We start from the raw sequence: 16,668 nt of genomic DNA, 5'->3' as shown, positions 1-16,668 counted from the left end.
TGGACCAGGAGAGTCTCAACAGGACAGGAGATGATTATGGTCGCCCAGGGCCTCCTGCAAACCAGGCCGTTGGACACTGGCGAGGGTGACATGCACCCCAGGCCCCGAGGAAGGTCCACGGTCAGCCTGGAATCACCACTTCCCAACCCCGGGCGTCGTCGGGGTGCAGAGCTGGTGGGTGCAATGTGCTGGGATGGGAGGTATCTGTGGACACAGGAAGCTGCCCCCTGAGCCCCACGTGCCGTGTGCGTGTGTCTTTATTAGCTTTCAGATCCACACTGTGGCCCCAGGATCTTTGCTCATGACGAGGAGCTGAATGGAACCCTTGCTGGGGCACACAGAAGTAGGCACCGCCACTCCGCTCGCCTGTCATCCTGGCGGAGTGGAAACCGAGCCCGTCAATCTGTCACCGAGGCCACGGGCCTGTGACATTTACATGCAACCTCGATTTAAAAGGCAAAAACCCCCGGAGGGCACGAGAAAGACACGCCAAGCAGTTGAACCGCCACTTCCACATAAGGCAAATGGGAGATGTGCGCTTTTATTTAAAGAGTTCTGTAGTGTTCTTTGGTTTTTTAAAATGAAATCTCAAATTTATGAAGAGTCAAGATGGGCTGCACAGCCCAGCAGGGGACAGTACAAAGCGTCATGCACCTTGACAATACTCGGTCAGCAGGGCTGAGGGCAAAGGGTTTCGTCTGGGCTTCTGGGGTCCGTTCTTGACGCACGTCCGTTCTTGAGTTTGCAGAGCCGTCTCTTGACCGGAGATAAGAGGAGAAGTTTGCCTTAGAGGGTGAGGCCGAGGTGGGAACAGCTGGCTCTCACGCCAAAGCCTCTGGCTTTTTCAGAGAAACAGAAACCAGAGCACAGCAAGGCCGCCCTGGATCCGGGCTCATCGTCTCCCAGCAGCCAGCACAGCAGGCTGGGGAGAGGCAAAAGGGAGTGGTGGGGACTGTGGCAAAGCAGAGACGGGGCAGCCTCTGTGCAGCTTCACCTGCGGGCAGCACAGAAACTCCAGATCTAGATTGGGACCCGCGATTTCCTCGGTTTTAAATGTTGGCAGCTAACCCCAAATGTCTCACGCCAGGTGGGGCCAAGCAAAGCTATCTTCTCGCCTAATGCCTGAAGGCCTCCTGTCTGCAACCTTTGCCCTCAACAGACCCGGTTCTGCCAAACAGTCACGGGACACGGTTCCTCCCCATCCCCCTCCACGGAGGGCGCCCAGGAACACCCTCCCGACGCCGACATGGCCAGACCTGCAGCCGTGTTGTGCAACCTTTTATACCCATGCCCCCTTCTGACAACAAAAATCGCGAATCCACACGCTCTGTCCCCTCCCACGTGGGAGCCAGGGCTGCGGTCCCAACCAGATGGGGGCGTCCTCGCGACGGCCCCACCGCAGCCCTCAGCCAGCTCCCCATGATCGGTCCTGGGGCTGCGGGCAGGGTACCCCGGACAGGCGGCCGGAACAACAGACACTCGTGCGCTCCCAGTTCTGGAGCCGGAGTCTGAGATCGGGGTCAGCGGGGTGGCTCCCTCTGAGGGCCGATCTGCCCTCTCCCCAGGCTGCCGGGGGTCGCCGGCCATCCTTGGGGTCCCCTGGCTGGTAGACACCCCCCTCCTGTTTCTGCTTGTACCTCCATACGCCCTTCTCTGCGTCTGGGCACAAACATCCCCTTTATCTAAGGACAGCGGTCACACGGGATCAGGGCCACCCTGTGGTCTGACCCGACTTAACTAATGACATGCGTAACGACCCTATTTCCAAATGAGGTCATACTCGGAGGCGCTGGGGGTTAGGACTTCAGCAGAGGAATTTGGGGGACACAGCTCCCCCGTCCCACTCCCTCCCGGTTCACCGTGACCCCGTGTGAAGGACGAAAAGCCCAGACACAGGGAGTGGGGAGCCCGGCTTTCGGACACGTCAAGGGATTTGAGGGTGCGGGCGGGTCACCCACCGGCTACCGCGGCCACGACAGGTGGCCCCGGGCGGACGGCGCTCTGGGGGCGCGTGGTGGGGGTCCCCACGCTGAATCCCGCTCCCCGCGGAGGTCGGGCGGGAAGAGAGGCGACGTGGTCGTTAAATCTGCTGTTTCAGACGGGTCAGCGTCCCCCGAAGGGGACGGCCAGCTGTCCGGGGAGCGCGGCCACGGTGGGGGGGTGAGGAGGGTGAAGCGACCCCGGGGGCGCGGGGCTCAGATGCTGCCGTCGTCCAGCATCCTGGAGAGGCCGTCGCAGAGGCGGCCCAGGTGCGAGCGGTAGGGCTCGGCGGGCCCGTAGAGCGCGGCCAGGAAGTCGCCGTCGGCCAGGCGGCCGAAGACGTGGCCGATGCGGCCGCGGGACTTGGCGGTGAGGTGCGGCCCGGCGGCCTGGAGCAGCAGGTCGCGGCACTCGAGCAGGCCGGCGGCCAGCACGCGCCGGTCGAAGGAGAAGGCCACCTGCTGGAAGGTCAGGGCCGTCAGGGCCAGGCGGCGCGCGCGCTGGCGGAGGCGCCCCAGCGCGGCCAGCCCGTCGGCGCCCAGGACGCCGCCGCGGAGCAGCAGGGCCACCTTCAGCGCCACCTTCACCAGGCCGCGCGCCAGCCTCCGCGCCTCCGCGCGGCTGCGCGTGAACTCCTTGGTGGCCCGGTACAGCTCGTCCAGCACCGCGCTGCTCGCCTCGTCCAGGAAGGCGGCCGCCGCGGCCCTCGAGGCCACCTTGCCCAGGAGCTGCTTCTGCGCCTGCAGGGCCAGGCTCTTGCTGCTGAAGGCGTCCATCGGCCCTGCCGGGGACAGACAGACAGACAGACAGACAGACCCCCCGTCGGGTCAGGGCGCCGGGAAGGACACAGCGCGCCCGGGACACCAGCTAGGGAGCACCCACTGCGTGCCAGGGCTGGGCAGAGTGGACCCGCGAGCGGGGCAGGAACGCGTGGCAAGTGACCCGATCGGGGAAGTCACAAGCCCGTGGCGCGGGCGCCCCAGCCGGTCAAGAGAGCCCCGCAGGCCTCCTGGAGGAAGGGGCAGAGGAGAAGGTGGGGGAACACAGAGCGCAAAAACCTGCATAGGAAAAGCTTGTGGAAAAGCAGCATTCACACTGAAGAGATGATGCCCCAAGGGACCCTAAGGGACCTAAGGGGATTGGTTTCTTAAAAAAAAAGAGAGTGCTAAGTCAAAGGAATGAATGCCTAATGGTGAAATCTGGGTAGGCCTTCTGAGGCCCACTACTTGTGGGCCCTGACACCAGCCCCCCAAACCCCCTATACGCTTGCTGTGAGTTGAGAAGGGGCTCAAGGTGAGTTATCACAGGGGGCCCAGCTCATCATTCCCCACCCCCATCCCACGCTTTGGTGAGAGAGGGTCCACCTCCTTCCCACAGCACCAGAGTTCTTCCTAAACTGCACATCTGGGCATAGCCCTTCCCTTCTGAGAACCATCTGGCAGCTCCCAGGACCAAGCCCCATACCTCATTCAAGCCCCTCCCTCTTCCTTGGTGAACTCCTATACATCCCCCAAAGCCCTGGCCCCCAAGCCCCTGCCTCTTCCCCTCACAGATTCATCCCTCAGCTCAGCCTGGACACCACCTCCTCTAGGAAGCCACCCCAGAACAGCCAAACTGACAGCGAGGCCCCTCCTCTGGGCCGCACAGCGCCCCAGGCGTCCCCCATCACTGCTCTGCCCGGTCTCCCCCCCGCAGGCTTTGCTTCCTCAATGGTCTGCCTGACCCCAGGCCACGGGGGAGGTAATGGGTCTCATTCCTTATCCGCTGTCTCCTTGGAGACTCTGCCGAATGAACGCGGGGAGCCTGAGACCCACCCCCACCCCCACCCCGGCCCCAGGCCAGCCGGCCGGGAATGCCACGTGGGCACCCACTCACCCCGGGGCCCCACAAGGCCGTCTTTGTGCAAGCTCGGATCCCGGGAGGAGCCCAACCCTCGGCCGCCCTCTCCCCTGCCCTCAGGGGTCAGGGCGGGCGCGGGGATCACCAGACCAGCCTTCCTGCGCCCACCCGGTCACCGACCCCGGGGCTCCGCAGCGGGGCCAGCGCAGGGGTGCTGTTGACTCAGGCCCGCGTGGCCGGTCCCAGTGCGTCACTTCCCGCCAGTATTGGGCGGCTTGCCCGTTTTGCAGAAATTACACAGGCTCAGAGAGGCTGAGCCACTTCCCCACAGCCACACAGCAGCTCGGTGACTGCCCGCCCCTGCCGCCTCTGCCTGCCCGCCTCCCTCCGCCTTCCCTGCCTGACGCCTGCCAGTCACCCCGAGTCCTGGAGGGCCGAGAGCTGACCCCCGTGACACCCCAATATTCAGGGCCTGCTCCCAGCTCTGACCGCCTGGTGGAGGAACATAGCTGCCCCGTGCCTCAGTTTCCCCATCTGTCAAATGGGGAAAATCAGAACTAACTCGGTCCCAGGGCAGAAGCGTGTGGCCGACCCAGTGCCCCCCAGGCTGTGGGCTTCCCCTGGGCAAGAGGCTGGACCCCACGGCCTGGGGCCTGGCCATTCAGACTCCACCCACTCAGCACCCCCAGTGTGTCGACCTTCTCTGTGAAATTCTCTGGAAAAAAGAGCAGCAGCATCGGGCTGGCCGCTTGGCACTAAGAGTACCTATGCCTCCCAGATACCCTCCCACCAGTTTTTCTAGAACATTCTATTCTGTTCCCTCTACCTGGACCTTTTGGCCCCATTACTCATCCCGTAAACTCCTGCTCATCCTTCAAGTCGTCACCTCCTCCTGGAAGCCCTCCCAGATGCCCCAGGCTGGGCCAGGTGCCCCCCGGCCCCCACGGCGCCCTGGGCTTCCTCCATCGCAGCCCTGAGCACCCCAGTTTCCATGTCCACCTCCCTGGCCCCACGGCGCGGGCAGGGGCTGAGTCTCCTTTGTTCACACCACGTCTCCAGTGGCCAGCCCGGGCCTGGTACACAGCGGGCGCCCCATAAGTGTTTGTTGAATGCACCAGGCGAAGGATCTCTGCAAACCTCAGAATCGAGAGGGGGCTCCCGAGGCCCTGGGTCCGGTCTGCCCAGTTTACAGATGAACAAACTGAGGCTCAGAGAGAGAGAGAAAGGCGTTGCCCTGAGTCCAGGAGTGCGGCCCTGGTGTCTGGACCCTGAGGGCCTCTCGGTTGCTGTGTGACCCCGGGCAGGGCTCTGCCCCTCTCTGGGCCTTGACCTTCCCATCTGCAGGTCCTGAGGTTGGCGGGTGGTTCAGGAGGGGAGCTGGGCTTGCTGACAGGCTTCTGGAAGGGCCCGGGCCCCCGCAGCACCTCCCTCCCAAGCCCAGAAGGAAAAGGGGCTGGGGCAGGGGCAGCTGCGGCCTCCCTCTGACCTCCCCACTCCCAGTCCCTTGGGCCAGCCCCAGGCCTGCGACACCTGGGCCGGCCCAGCTGCGCGCCCCCCGTCCCCGTCCCCGTCCCATTGTTCCGCCAGCAACGCCCCATCCCAGTGGCCAGACGGGCAGATGACAGCTCTCCCAGGGGAGCAGGCCGGGGACCAAAATAACCAGCCTTCCTTCCTGCCGCCCAGCTCACCCGGGGCCAAGGGCAGCCGGCCAGGAGGGGCCACGTCAGCCCTGCCCGGGGACAGCCAGTGTCCCCGGTCCCTGCCACCGAATGCCAGAACAGCCCACTACGGTCACAAGCCACAAAAGCCCGCTAAGGCTTCAGGGGCTCCGTGGGAACGCTCATTCAGTCACTCAACAAGCATTTATGGAGCGCCAACTGTGTACCAGGCACTGGGGATCCAGCAACAACCGAAAGAGACCCCGTCCCTGCCTTCCCGGGGACCCCGGCCTTCGGGACCTCAGCTACCTTCTCATTAACGAGTTAACCTGGGTGTCCCCATATGTCCCTGACACGGAGTCCACACACACCATCATCTGCCTCTACCTGCCAGTTTAAAAATAAAATTCATAGACAGCGATACAGGTCCTCCTCGGAGGGAGACTGAGCGGGGAGGGTCTGGAATGTTCCATGTCTGTGTCCTGATCTGGGTCTACACGACTGTAAAAAGTCACAGAGCCAGATGATCGCACAACAACGTGAAAACACAAACACCCGCAAATTGTACGCTTTCGAAGGGTGAAATTGACGGTATGTGAATTACATGTCGCCAAGCTGGACGCTTACTGTCCACATATTAAGCGTTTATATTTTACGCCTCTGTGCCCCTTACTGGATATATTTTATGCCTCGTTTTTAAAACCTTAAATAAATTTAAATTTTTTTAAATCAGGATTTGGCCCAAACTGTGACACGAACAGAAAGAAAAGGGATTCACAGTTCAGACGTGTCAACCACGTCCACACAGCCAGGCACACGGTGGGCGCTCGACGCGTGTTCATGAAAAAGATTTTCCCTCCTTAAAAGCTCAGGGCCACTGCCCTTTGTCCCCCGGGAGCATCGCGAGAACACGGAGCTAGAAATTCTCGTCCACAAAGAGCCCCATCTTCCCTGGATTTACCCAGGAGGGACATTTCGGGAATGTTCACGGAATATTAAAACAGGGAAAAAAACCCCGCTGGTGGGTTTATTGTTCTGGCGGGACAGAGGAAGTCGTGGGGGCCGAGGGGCTGCCCCGAGCGTGGCTGGAGGGCTGGTGTCCCTGGTCCCTGCCCCCTCAGCTGCCAGAACATCCTGTTATTATCACAAGCGAAAGGAAAGCCCTCCAAAATTCCAGAACAAGCCCCTGAGAGGTGTTGTCACCCCACTGGAAGGAGGAGACGCCAGAAACCAGCGGACACAGAAATAAACAGGATAATTTCAGGGAGAGATAAGGGCCCGGGGGGCGGGGAGGGACAGCAGGTGACCTTGGCCAGATGGTCAGGAAGGCCTCTCTGAGGTGGAGCCCCCAGAGCTGGGACTGGAAGGCAAGGTCTGGGACAAAGGGGAGCCAGGCGTGGGGAACGGCTGGTGCAAAGGCCCTGGGGCAGGACTGTGCCTGGCGTGTTAGAGGAACAGCAAGGAGGCCTCTGTCCTCCCACAGCCCTGAGGCCTCCCTGCTGGGACCCCAGACAAGCCCCACGACCCAGGGGCAGCTTTCTCGTCTGTGAAATGGGCGTCCAGGCGCTGAGTCCCTGGCTCTGTCGACTCCTGCCCTGCCCCCCACCTTCTGCCCCCCGACCTCGAGCCTCAGGGTTGCTCTCGGCAGGACAGCATCCTTTACCTGCAGAGGCAGAGGCCGGGGGGCATTCCTGTCTCCCCCTCACTCACTTGTCTCCAGCCCACGATCTCCTCGTTGTCCCTGCAACATGGCAGCCTCAGGGCCTTTGCACGTGCTGTGCCCTCTGCCACGGGACTGGGGGACCTTCTCAGCATAAAGGTCCCCCTCATCTCAGAGGGGGCTTTCCCCGACATCGCCCCCGTCTTCTCAAGCTCACCCCGTTTATTTTCCACAATTCATTGGATCGGCCTGTTGATTTATGATTTATGCTTCCCGCACCCGACGTGGGGCCATGAAGGCAGGAAACGGGTCTGTCCTACTCCTGGTGGGGTCTGCAGCCCCCACTGGACGTGGGGGTGATGCGGGGACCCCACGGGGCAGGACATCCCACTTCCAGGGTCCTCGCTGCCCCTCGGGTATTCTGTGAAGGTGCGTCCCACTCGACACGTGCTGGAAAATTCTTAACCGCCACCTTGCCAGAAAAAACCGTCCCCATAGATGTACAGACACAGGTTTATCATCACTGTTCCTGGCGTAAAGGATGTGGACCACACACCTTACAGGCGTTATCAACGACACAGGCCTCTATTGTAAATTCCACGTCGCCAACTGATTCCCACGGAATGTTCTCGGCGAGTTGTGTCAAACTCGTGTCGGCAGCCTACTGTTTCGACTGACACGCGGGTGCGGTTGTGACATGGACGTCATTTAATGGCCTCCTTTGCATTAACAAGGAAGACTAACGTGGAACGAGGAGAATTAGAACTTCGCTCATTCCTTCATGAGTGACGGGAGCAATTTCTTTCCAGAATCAGCTAGCAGTTTTCAAATAGTGGGAGAATCTACTGCTTCTGCGCTCTTCACGAGGAAACAGCCACGGACATGCGGCACTTTTACGCGTAATTTTCATTACTGACATTTCCTTAAGTTACACCAGGGGTGGGCAGACGGTGGCCCGCTGCTTGCTTTTGTAAATAAAGTTTTATTGGCACATGGCCACGCCCACTCATTTACATACAGTCTATGGCAGCGAGGAAGGGATGCAACGGAGACTGTATGGCTTTGCCGAGCCCAAAAAATTTACTCTCTGGCCCTTCATGGAAAAAGTGCCAATGTCTGGTCTAGACAATCACCAGAACAACAAATCAAGCCCTGATTTGCGGTATTTGCCAATTTCCGTGATGTAAATTCTCCCCCCATGGTCAATTTCAAGCTTCCAGGTTGCCATCAGCCAATGGGGAGTTGGGAAGAGATGCTGATCATTTCCACCAAACAGCTACGCCAGGGGAAAATAACCTCAAGAGCAGAGGTGGTAGTAAAATGGAGTAAAATTATGAAAAAGTTAGGATTTTTGACTATTTTTTACCTTTGCTTTTTTTAGTTTTCTCAAAATATAATTCACCCTTTTAAAGTGGACAGTTCAGCGGTGTTTATATATTCACAGAACTGAATAACCGTCACCACTAATTCCAGAACATTCTATCACCCCAAAGGAAACCCCATCCCCTCCCCAGCCCCTGACAAGCACGAACCCACTTTCTGTGGATGCGCCTGTTCTGGACATTTTGCATCAATGGCATCACACACCGTGTGTCCTTCTGTGTCTGGTTCTCACTGAGCGTCGTGTGTTCAGGGTCCGTCCACGGTGTGGCTGTGTCAGGGCCTCACTCCTCTTCAGGGCCCAATAATCATCTATACCTTTCTCTTAAATATCATGTGTTAACTGTAAATTCATAGTGTGTCATTTTGAATAATGACAAAATTATTAAATGGTGAAATTCCGGAAAATACAGCAAGGGGCTCCCGTGAGCTGGGACGAGGCAGCCCGCCCCACATGAATTCTTCATGCCCCGCACAACGGGCGTCAATAATTGATGGACCCGCTCCGTCTCTCCTCTCTCAGCCCCGGCCGCAGTGGCCGGGGGTGGCCTCAGGGGCCCCAGGCCTCTGCCCGCCGTGACAAATGCCCTCCCCCGTCCTTGTTCCCACACAATGCCCCCCACCAACATCAGGGCACCCACTGCCTTGAGCCCACCTGGACCCAGCTGCCGCCCTGGACCACACAGTCCGTCCTCCCCGCAGCCCCCACCAGAGGGCGCCTGTGAGCCCTGAGTCAGGTCCCCCTCCTGTGCCCACAGCCCTCCAGGGCTCCCGCCTCCCTCAGGGGAGAAGCCCACATCCTCCCGGCCACCACCAGGCCCCGCACAACCTGCCCCATCCCCTCCTCGCCCTCCCTCCTCCCTCTCTCCCCCTCTCCCCCTCGCTCCCTCTGCTCCAGCCACACAGGCTCCTCGCTGTTCCTCCAACACGCCAGGCCCGGTCCTGCCCCAGGGCCTTTGCACGGGCTGTTCCCTCTGCCTGGAATGCTCTTCCCCTCAGGTCTCTGCATGGCTGTTTCTTTCTTGTCATTCAGCCCTCAGCTCAAATGTCACCTCCTCAGGAGGCCTGCCCAGACCCCCCAGCAGAACTAACTTCCCATCCATCTGTCCCTCCATCATCACCATGCAATTACAACTAAGCGTAATGATTTTTCTGGATGAACATCCATCTCCCCCAACCCCAGTCTGTGAGTCAAGGGAGGGAGGGCACTGGATTGCCTCACAGTAGGTGCTCAGAAACTGTTTGTTGAATGAATAACTGACCTACCAGCTCAAGTGGGTGGGACCCCAGGGGAGGCGCCCACACTGGGTCTCCAGGCCCCTGCTCTCCGCCTCACACCTGGGGCTGAACCGGGACCAGGGTGAGTCATTATCCAGCATCTGCCTCTGGGCGGGACGTTTCCATGACAACAGGTGGAGTTCTGTCCTCAGACACCCTCTGGTGACCCATTTGACAGATGAGGACACTGAGGTCTCCTGAACCCACTGCATGGAATCACCAAGCAACCAAAGGCCCCTCGCCCCCCGATGGACTGGCCCGTCACCTCCCCAGGCCTCAGATAAGGGGACACCTGAGTTACCCAAGGCCACTCAGCGGGAGGGGACACTGTGGGGCCTCGAATCCGCACCTGCCTGACTCGTCTCTTTGCTTAGGGACCCCCTGTGCCCCTTCAGAGCGGGGTTCCAGCCCCCCATCCACCCCCAGGGGTCCGGCACTCACCCACCACCGGTGTCCCAGGCTGCCTGGCCAGCCAGTGGAAGACGCACAGCCCAGGTGTTTGCGTGGCTGGGCGACAGCTCTTTGTTCCCGTTTCCATAGGTACAGCGTCCTGGGCTGGCCCCTCCTCCGCCTCTCCCAGCCGCCCAGCCCTAGCCTCGCACTCCTTGGCCCGGCCTATCTCGGCAATTTGTTATGTTTTAAAATTGGCGCCTGTGGACCTGGCCAGGCGTAGAGGGAACAGCCCGTGCAAAGGCCCTGAGGCAGGGCCAGGCGTGTTGGCAGAACGTGGAGGCCCGTGTGGCTGGAGCAGAGTGAGCGAGGGGGAGGGAGGGAGGAGGGGAGGGCCAGAAGGAGACAGGCAGGCCCACAAGCCTGCATTTAATCCTGGAAGCAGCCCTGACCCCCAAGGAGATATGTCACCCCCCCTGCCCCCCATTTTACAGACAGGAAGCTGGGGCTCGGAGAATCAAATCCCTTGTTCAAGGAACCACGGCAAACGGCAGAGCAGGAACCCGTGTTTGTCGGATTTCAAGGTCTGGACTCCCCAACCACTGGGCTAAACTGCCCTCACTCCGCTGCGGGGGGGGGCTCCCCCCAGGGCACTCACCTCCGCCATCTGGGCTCAGAAATGCCCAGACGTAACCTCGGAGGCCTGTTTACAGCGGGGGCTGCCCCTCCTCCAGGAGGGCCCCCCAGGATGGGAGGCGGTGAGGCCTGCAGATCTAGGTCAGACAACCCGCCAATTACCTGGGCGGCGGCGCGCCCAGTTCACAGCTGGCAAAACTGAGGCCAAGCCCTCAGGCCACCGCGGAGCGCCCAGGTGGCCAGTCCGGGTGGGCCTGGCCCTGGCTCCGCCGGCCGCTGGGCCCGGCCAGAAGCCACACTCACGCCCACCTCGGCGCCTGTGGCCGGGCCGCCCGCCGCCTGGAATGCCCTCCGAGTCTGGAATCCGGCCCTGGCACCCCGCGCTGGGAAAGGGGCAGAGTCCATCAGCGTCCCCATGGGCGGGGGGGTGGCCCCAGAGCACAGCCCCACGCCAGCGCGGGGCAGTTCTGACCCCCTCGGCCTCCCGCAAACCCGCACAGCAAGAGAGCGACAGGGTGACAGACAGGGAAACTGAGGCAGGAGCACAGACAGAGTGGGGGAGCAGGGCCTGGGGGGGCGGAGAGACAGAGGGCGGCCACGTGGCCCCGAGATGCGCCGAGCTGGGGGGCCGCTCGCTCACCTGCTCCCCGGGGCCCGTCCGTCGGTCCGATCGTCGGGGCTCTGTCCCGCCGCCTCCGAGGGGTCTTTGCGGCGGCCGGGGACTCGCGCCGGGGACTGGGCGGGCGGGGCGGGGCGGGAAGCGCGGCCCCGCCCACCCGTCGCCCCGCCCACCCGTCGGCCACGCCCCTCCGCCCCCGCCCGCGCGGAGAGAACCTGAGAGGGGCCGGACGCGGGGGGCGGACCGAGGGCGCGGCTCAGCCAATGGCAGCGCGAGCCACGTACAAACAGACCAATGGGAGCAGTCACCCCCGCAGGGGGCGGGGCCAAGAGGCTCGGGGGGTTCCTCCGGAATCGCCGCAGGGGCCGGAGGCGGGGGGTGCGGGGGGCTCAGCCGGAGGGGCCCCTGCCCGAGAAAGGACCGGAAGGAGACGCAGAGTTGAAAACAGGGAGAGACCCGGGGGGAAGAGAGAAGGAGACAGAGAGCCAGAAAGAAACCAACCGTGTGGCCCCGGGCAGGCCCCTCCCTCCCTGTGGGACTCAGTTTACCCATCTGGGTAACAGGAATGTGGGCAGAAGCGTGTTTCTTAAAGTACAGCCCCGGGGAACACGTTCCATCAGAATCACCCGGGAGCCCCTTGAAAAATGCAGATTCTTGTCCCCCCCCCCCCACAAGATGGGCTGAATCTGACCCAGGTTGGTAGGTAAAGGTTTCTGGGTCACAGGTAAATTCTTGGGGTGGGGTTTGAGGCAGTGGAGACCCCACCAGGGGGCTCCCAGATCCAGCCTGGGTTTCGTGGGAAGGAGCCCTCCGGGCACGCAGGGGCCTCCTGGCCGCCAGCGGGGGGTGCGGCGGGGCCAGCTGCGGCCCCCCGGGGAGGATGCAGCTGTGAGTCCTGGGAACCCGGCCCGGGAGAGGCTCCCAGCTCCCCGGCTGCTCGGTTTCCTCCCTGCGGCCCCAGCCCTGGGTCCCCGTTGCCGCCGAGGCCCGGAGCAGCCCAGACAGCAGATTTTGTCGAGTGCCTGTCTGGTATGCGGGGGACACACAACGCTGGCGTAGGCCTCATGAGGCAAAAATAATAAAATGTCTCTTTATGCCGTTTTGGAGGGAGAGACTGAGGCCCAGAGAGGGGAAGCGACTTGCCTGAGGACACACAGGCACAAGACACAGGGCCAGGTTTTCACACCCACTTCTTCCCACCCACAGCCGGGTCCTGCGCTCTCTCCAGGCCAGGGATGACCGTCCTCAGCACTGTTGATATTTGGGGCTGGTTGTGGAGGGCCTTCCCTGGGCAGTGTAGGGTGTCTAGCGACAGCCCTGGCCTCCACCCACTCAATGCCAGAGAACCCGTCCCCCCAGGCCGTGACAACCACACACGTCTGCAGCCATTGCCAAGTGTCCCCTGGGGCGCAGGATCGCCCTGGCTGAGATCCCCTGTTACAGATCCATCTCTTCACAGCCCCGGAGCCCCAAACTATGGAGACTCATTCTTTGGGATCAGGGTAGCTAATGGGGGCCATAAAGACAGAGGAAGTGTTTTTAGCACCCACCAAACCACAGCCGCTCGCTTCAGAGAGTCAAGGGTGGGCCTGGGCGGAGTGTGACCAAGGTGAGCTCAAACCCAGCTTTGTCACTGTCTGCCTGCCTGTGTTCCTCTCTCTGAGCATCAGTTTTCTGAATCTGTGACATGGGAATAATAAAGCCTAGAGGTCCACACAGAAGATAAAAAGTAAAAGTGCCCATGAGGATATGAAGAAATTAGAACCTTTGCACATAGCTGGTGGGAATGTAAAGGGGGGCAGCCGCTGTGGAAAAGGCTGGTGGTTCCCCGAAAAGCTAAACCCAGCATTACCAGAGGACCGGCCATTCCACTCCCAGGTATAGACCCAAAGGAGTTGAAAGCAGGGTCTCGAAGAGATATTTGCACACCCGTGTTCACAGCAGCGTGAGTCACAGTAGCCAAGTGGTGGAAACAGCCCAAGTGTCCATCGATGGAGGGTGGATAAACACAGTGTGGTCCATCCAGACAATGGGATGTTATTCCACAATAAAAGGAAGGAAATTCTGATTCATGTGACACCGTGGATGGACCTTGAGGACATGATGCTCAGCGACGTGAGCCAGACACAGAAGGACAAACACTGTGTGGTCCCCTCACAGGAGGCCCCTAGAGGAGTCACAGCCACAGAGACAGAAAGTGGATGGTGGGGCCAGGGGCTGGGGGAGGGGAGGGGAGTCAGTGTTTCATGGGGACAGAGTCTCAGTTTGGGGAGATGGAAAGTTCTGGAGACGGATGGTGGGGATGGTTGCACAACAACGTGAATGTAATTAATGCCACTGAGCTGTGCACTTAAAAATGGTTACAATGGTAAATTTTGTTATATATTTACCACAATTAAAAAAAATGAATAATGTCATATACGAAAGTGACTGAATGGTACACGTTAAATGGGTAAATTGTGCGGTGTGTGGACTAGATCTGAACAGCGCGGCTTTTTAAACAGCCCAGCAGCACGTCCGGTCAGAACAGCAACAGTGTCCTAGCGAATATTTCTGGGTCATCATTGCCTGCCAGTCACTGTGAGCCCTTGACCGTGATTCACTCACCAAAACCTCACAGCAGCCCCGCGATGGGGGACAGGCGTCCCATTTCACAGATGATGAGATTGAGGCTCAGAGGAAGCAAGTGAGCCGCCCCAGGCCACGCAGCCAGGTTGTGGCAGAGGTGGGATTAGAACCTGGGACACGTTGAGTCGGGCGTAAGGTGCACAGCTCCTCTGGGTGGCCCCGACATCCTTGGGGTCCCCCCAGCCGGGCAGGGGGCTGGGCCTTGTAAAGAAGGGGCCAGGGGCTCGATCCGGGGTCCGGAGCTCAGCGCAGAGTTGGGGCCCAGCCCAGAGTCGGGGGCTCTGTCCGGGATCAGCATCAGCCGGGGTGGGGGCTCAGCCCCGAGTGGGGGCTCGGGCCCGGGGCCCGGGGATGGTGGCCGCGCCGATTCCGGCCGTGTCCAGCAGGGGGCGCGCTCTGCCCACAGCCCGGCAGGCGGCGCCTCCGCGTCCCGGGACCGGGTCGCCAGGCCGGGCGGCATCTGCGTGCGGGGCAGGGTCCCCGGGTCCAAGTCACCGCAGACCCTAGACCCACCCAGCGTCAGGGGCACCCCGAGATCGGGCTATGTGACCCGGAGCGAGTGATCCCCTTCTCTGGGCCTCTGCCTCGTGCCTGCGCAATGGGACCCCCGGGATGAAGGATGGAGGGGGGGACCCCTGTTCTCCAGGGGCGCCCAGGAGCCCCTCCTCCCCCGCCTGGAGGCTTCCCCGCCGCCGGCGCGCTTTGGGGATCCGTGGCGGTGGCCAGACCACCCCCCTCCCGCGCCCCCACGCCCACGTGCCCAGATGCATCTGTCCCGGGGCCATCTGTCTATCCCCCCAAAGCCACTTGGGAAAGGGGGTGGGTGGCGGGCCCCGGTGGGGGGCAGAGGAGGGGAGAACCTCGCTGGAGCCCCCACCGCGGGCCAGACCAGGAGGTCTATGGAACTTTCCCGAGGGCCCTGAGCGTGGGGGGCTGTCTTCACCCCGGGCTCAGCGTGGGGTCAGGGTCACAGGGCCCGGGGCGACCCCCCCTCACTGACACGTGCGAATGTGGGTGTGTGTGGTTGGGGAGGGGGTGGCCTGACCTGCTGCTGCCTCTGAGGGTAGTAAGCCCCCCATTATTCCTGGCGGGAGGAAACGTTCCTTCTTGGAGCTTCAGTTGCTTCCTCTGGCAGATGGGTGCAGTCCACCTAGGGACCCAGGGGGGCTTTCATGGGGAGGTGACAGCTGAGCTGAGACCTTAAGAAAGAGCAGGAGTCAGCCACGGGAAGCAGCAGGAAGGAGGCCCCCTTTTATTCTTGGCTTGCTGACCTCGGGCAAATCACAGGTCCACTCTGAGCCTCTGTTTCCTCCTCTGTAAATCAGACCCATGGTACCCTCTTTGTGGGGCAGTTGCAAAGATTGGCTGAGAGGGTACAGAAAAGTGCTTAACCCAGCACGAGCACCCGCATGAGGACCGGTTATGATTATTTGGGGGGTTTTGTTCCCTACCCCCAGGAGCTCCCAGGCGACAGGAAGGAGGCATAAGGACATTGTGAAAGGCTGAAGTGTTGAGGAAGGAAAGACACTCCAGGCATGAGCGAGGGTGCGGAGGTTGGAAAGTTCTGGGGGCCGACAGGGGACAGTGTGTGTCCTGATCAGACCACAGGGACCCTCGGGACATCAAAGGCTGGATATAGAAATCCAGACTTCATCCCGAGGGTGATAGGGAGCCACGGAGGGTAACAGAGCCAGGAGGAGATTAGGGTATTGGAATATCTCTCTAGTGGCCAGTGTGGGGTGGACAGCAGTGGGCAGGACTGGAGCTGGGAGGCCAGGGAGGAGGGGTGTGAGGAAGGAGAGGGTACCCTGCCCAACGGCACCCCAAAAGAGTGGAGGGGAGTTGGGGGGGTTGGGGTTATCAGCGAGATGCAGAAACCAGCTGCTTGGGGACGTGGCCGGAGTTGAGGACAAGGGCAAAGAGAGGGTCAAGGTCGGGTTGGGGACACGGTTGGTGCTGAGCCCCTGTTTCAGCTGTGACTTCCCCACCCACCTCCTAGCCCCAGGCTCAGAGCAGCCTCGTCCTCCAGACCTGGGCCTCAAGGAGCCCCCAGTCTTGGGGGGAACAGAGCCCCAAAAGACCCTCCCAGCAAAAGGAGGTTTCAGAACTCAGGGAGCTGAAGGGAGAGAGTTTATCTGTGAGGGTTCTGGTGGGCTGCATGGAAGAGGGGGCATTGGAGTTGGGGTCTTGATGGTTGAATAGGAGTTTTCCAGGAGCCAACAGCATTTGGCAACGAGAAGGAGAGTGTTTCAAGAAGAGGCAAAGGCTTAGAGGTGTGAAAACAGCAAGTTGCTTATAGTGGCTGGGTGATGGGAGCCAGGTGCCGGGGGAGGAATGACGAATGAGGTCTGAGCTGGAGGATCCACCACGAAAATCAGGACCTGAGACTTAATCCCCACAGGAAAGGAAACCACAAGGAGTTCCAATGGAAGTAGAGCCCCACGATGAACCCACCATCATTTACTCATTCAACAAACCTTTCCTAGAAGGGCTCAAGTTCCTGCTCTGCTAGTTATCTACTGTGTGACTTCAGACTAGTCCGTGGCCCTCTCTGACCCTCAACTTTGTCATCTGTAAAATGAGCACTATCTGACTCTCCC

General features: G+C 60.8%; 1 protein-coding gene across 1 annotated transcript; it reads right to left on the bottom strand.

Moving 5' to 3' along the window:
• Positions 1–509: 509 nt before the first annotated feature.
• TNFAIP8L1 (TNF alpha induced protein 8 like 1) lies at positions 510–11,547 on the bottom strand. Its single transcript, XM_058537552.1, has 2 exons — positions 11,462–11,547; positions 510–2,761 (listed from the first exon to the last, which is right to left on the bottom strand). Exon 2 carries the CDS (start codon positions 2,754–2,756, stop codon positions 2,196–2,198), a length of 561 nt encoding a protein of 186 aa, XP_058393535.1. The 5' UTR covers positions 2,757–2,761; positions 11,462–11,547; the 3' UTR covers positions 510–2,195.
• Between the last annotated feature and the right edge of the window lie 5,121 nt (positions 11,548–16,668).

The sequence above is a fragment of the Diceros bicornis genome, unplaced genomic scaffold (assembly GCF_020826845.1).
Source record: "Diceros bicornis minor isolate mBicDic1 unplaced genomic scaffold, mDicBic1.mat.cur scaffold_67_ctg1, whole genome shotgun sequence".
Lineage (NCBI taxonomy): Eukaryota > Metazoa > Chordata > Mammalia > Perissodactyla > Rhinocerotidae > Diceros > Diceros bicornis.
The sequence above is the reverse complement of the archived record's forward strand: the minus strand, read 5'-3'. Positions and strand labels throughout refer to the sequence as shown.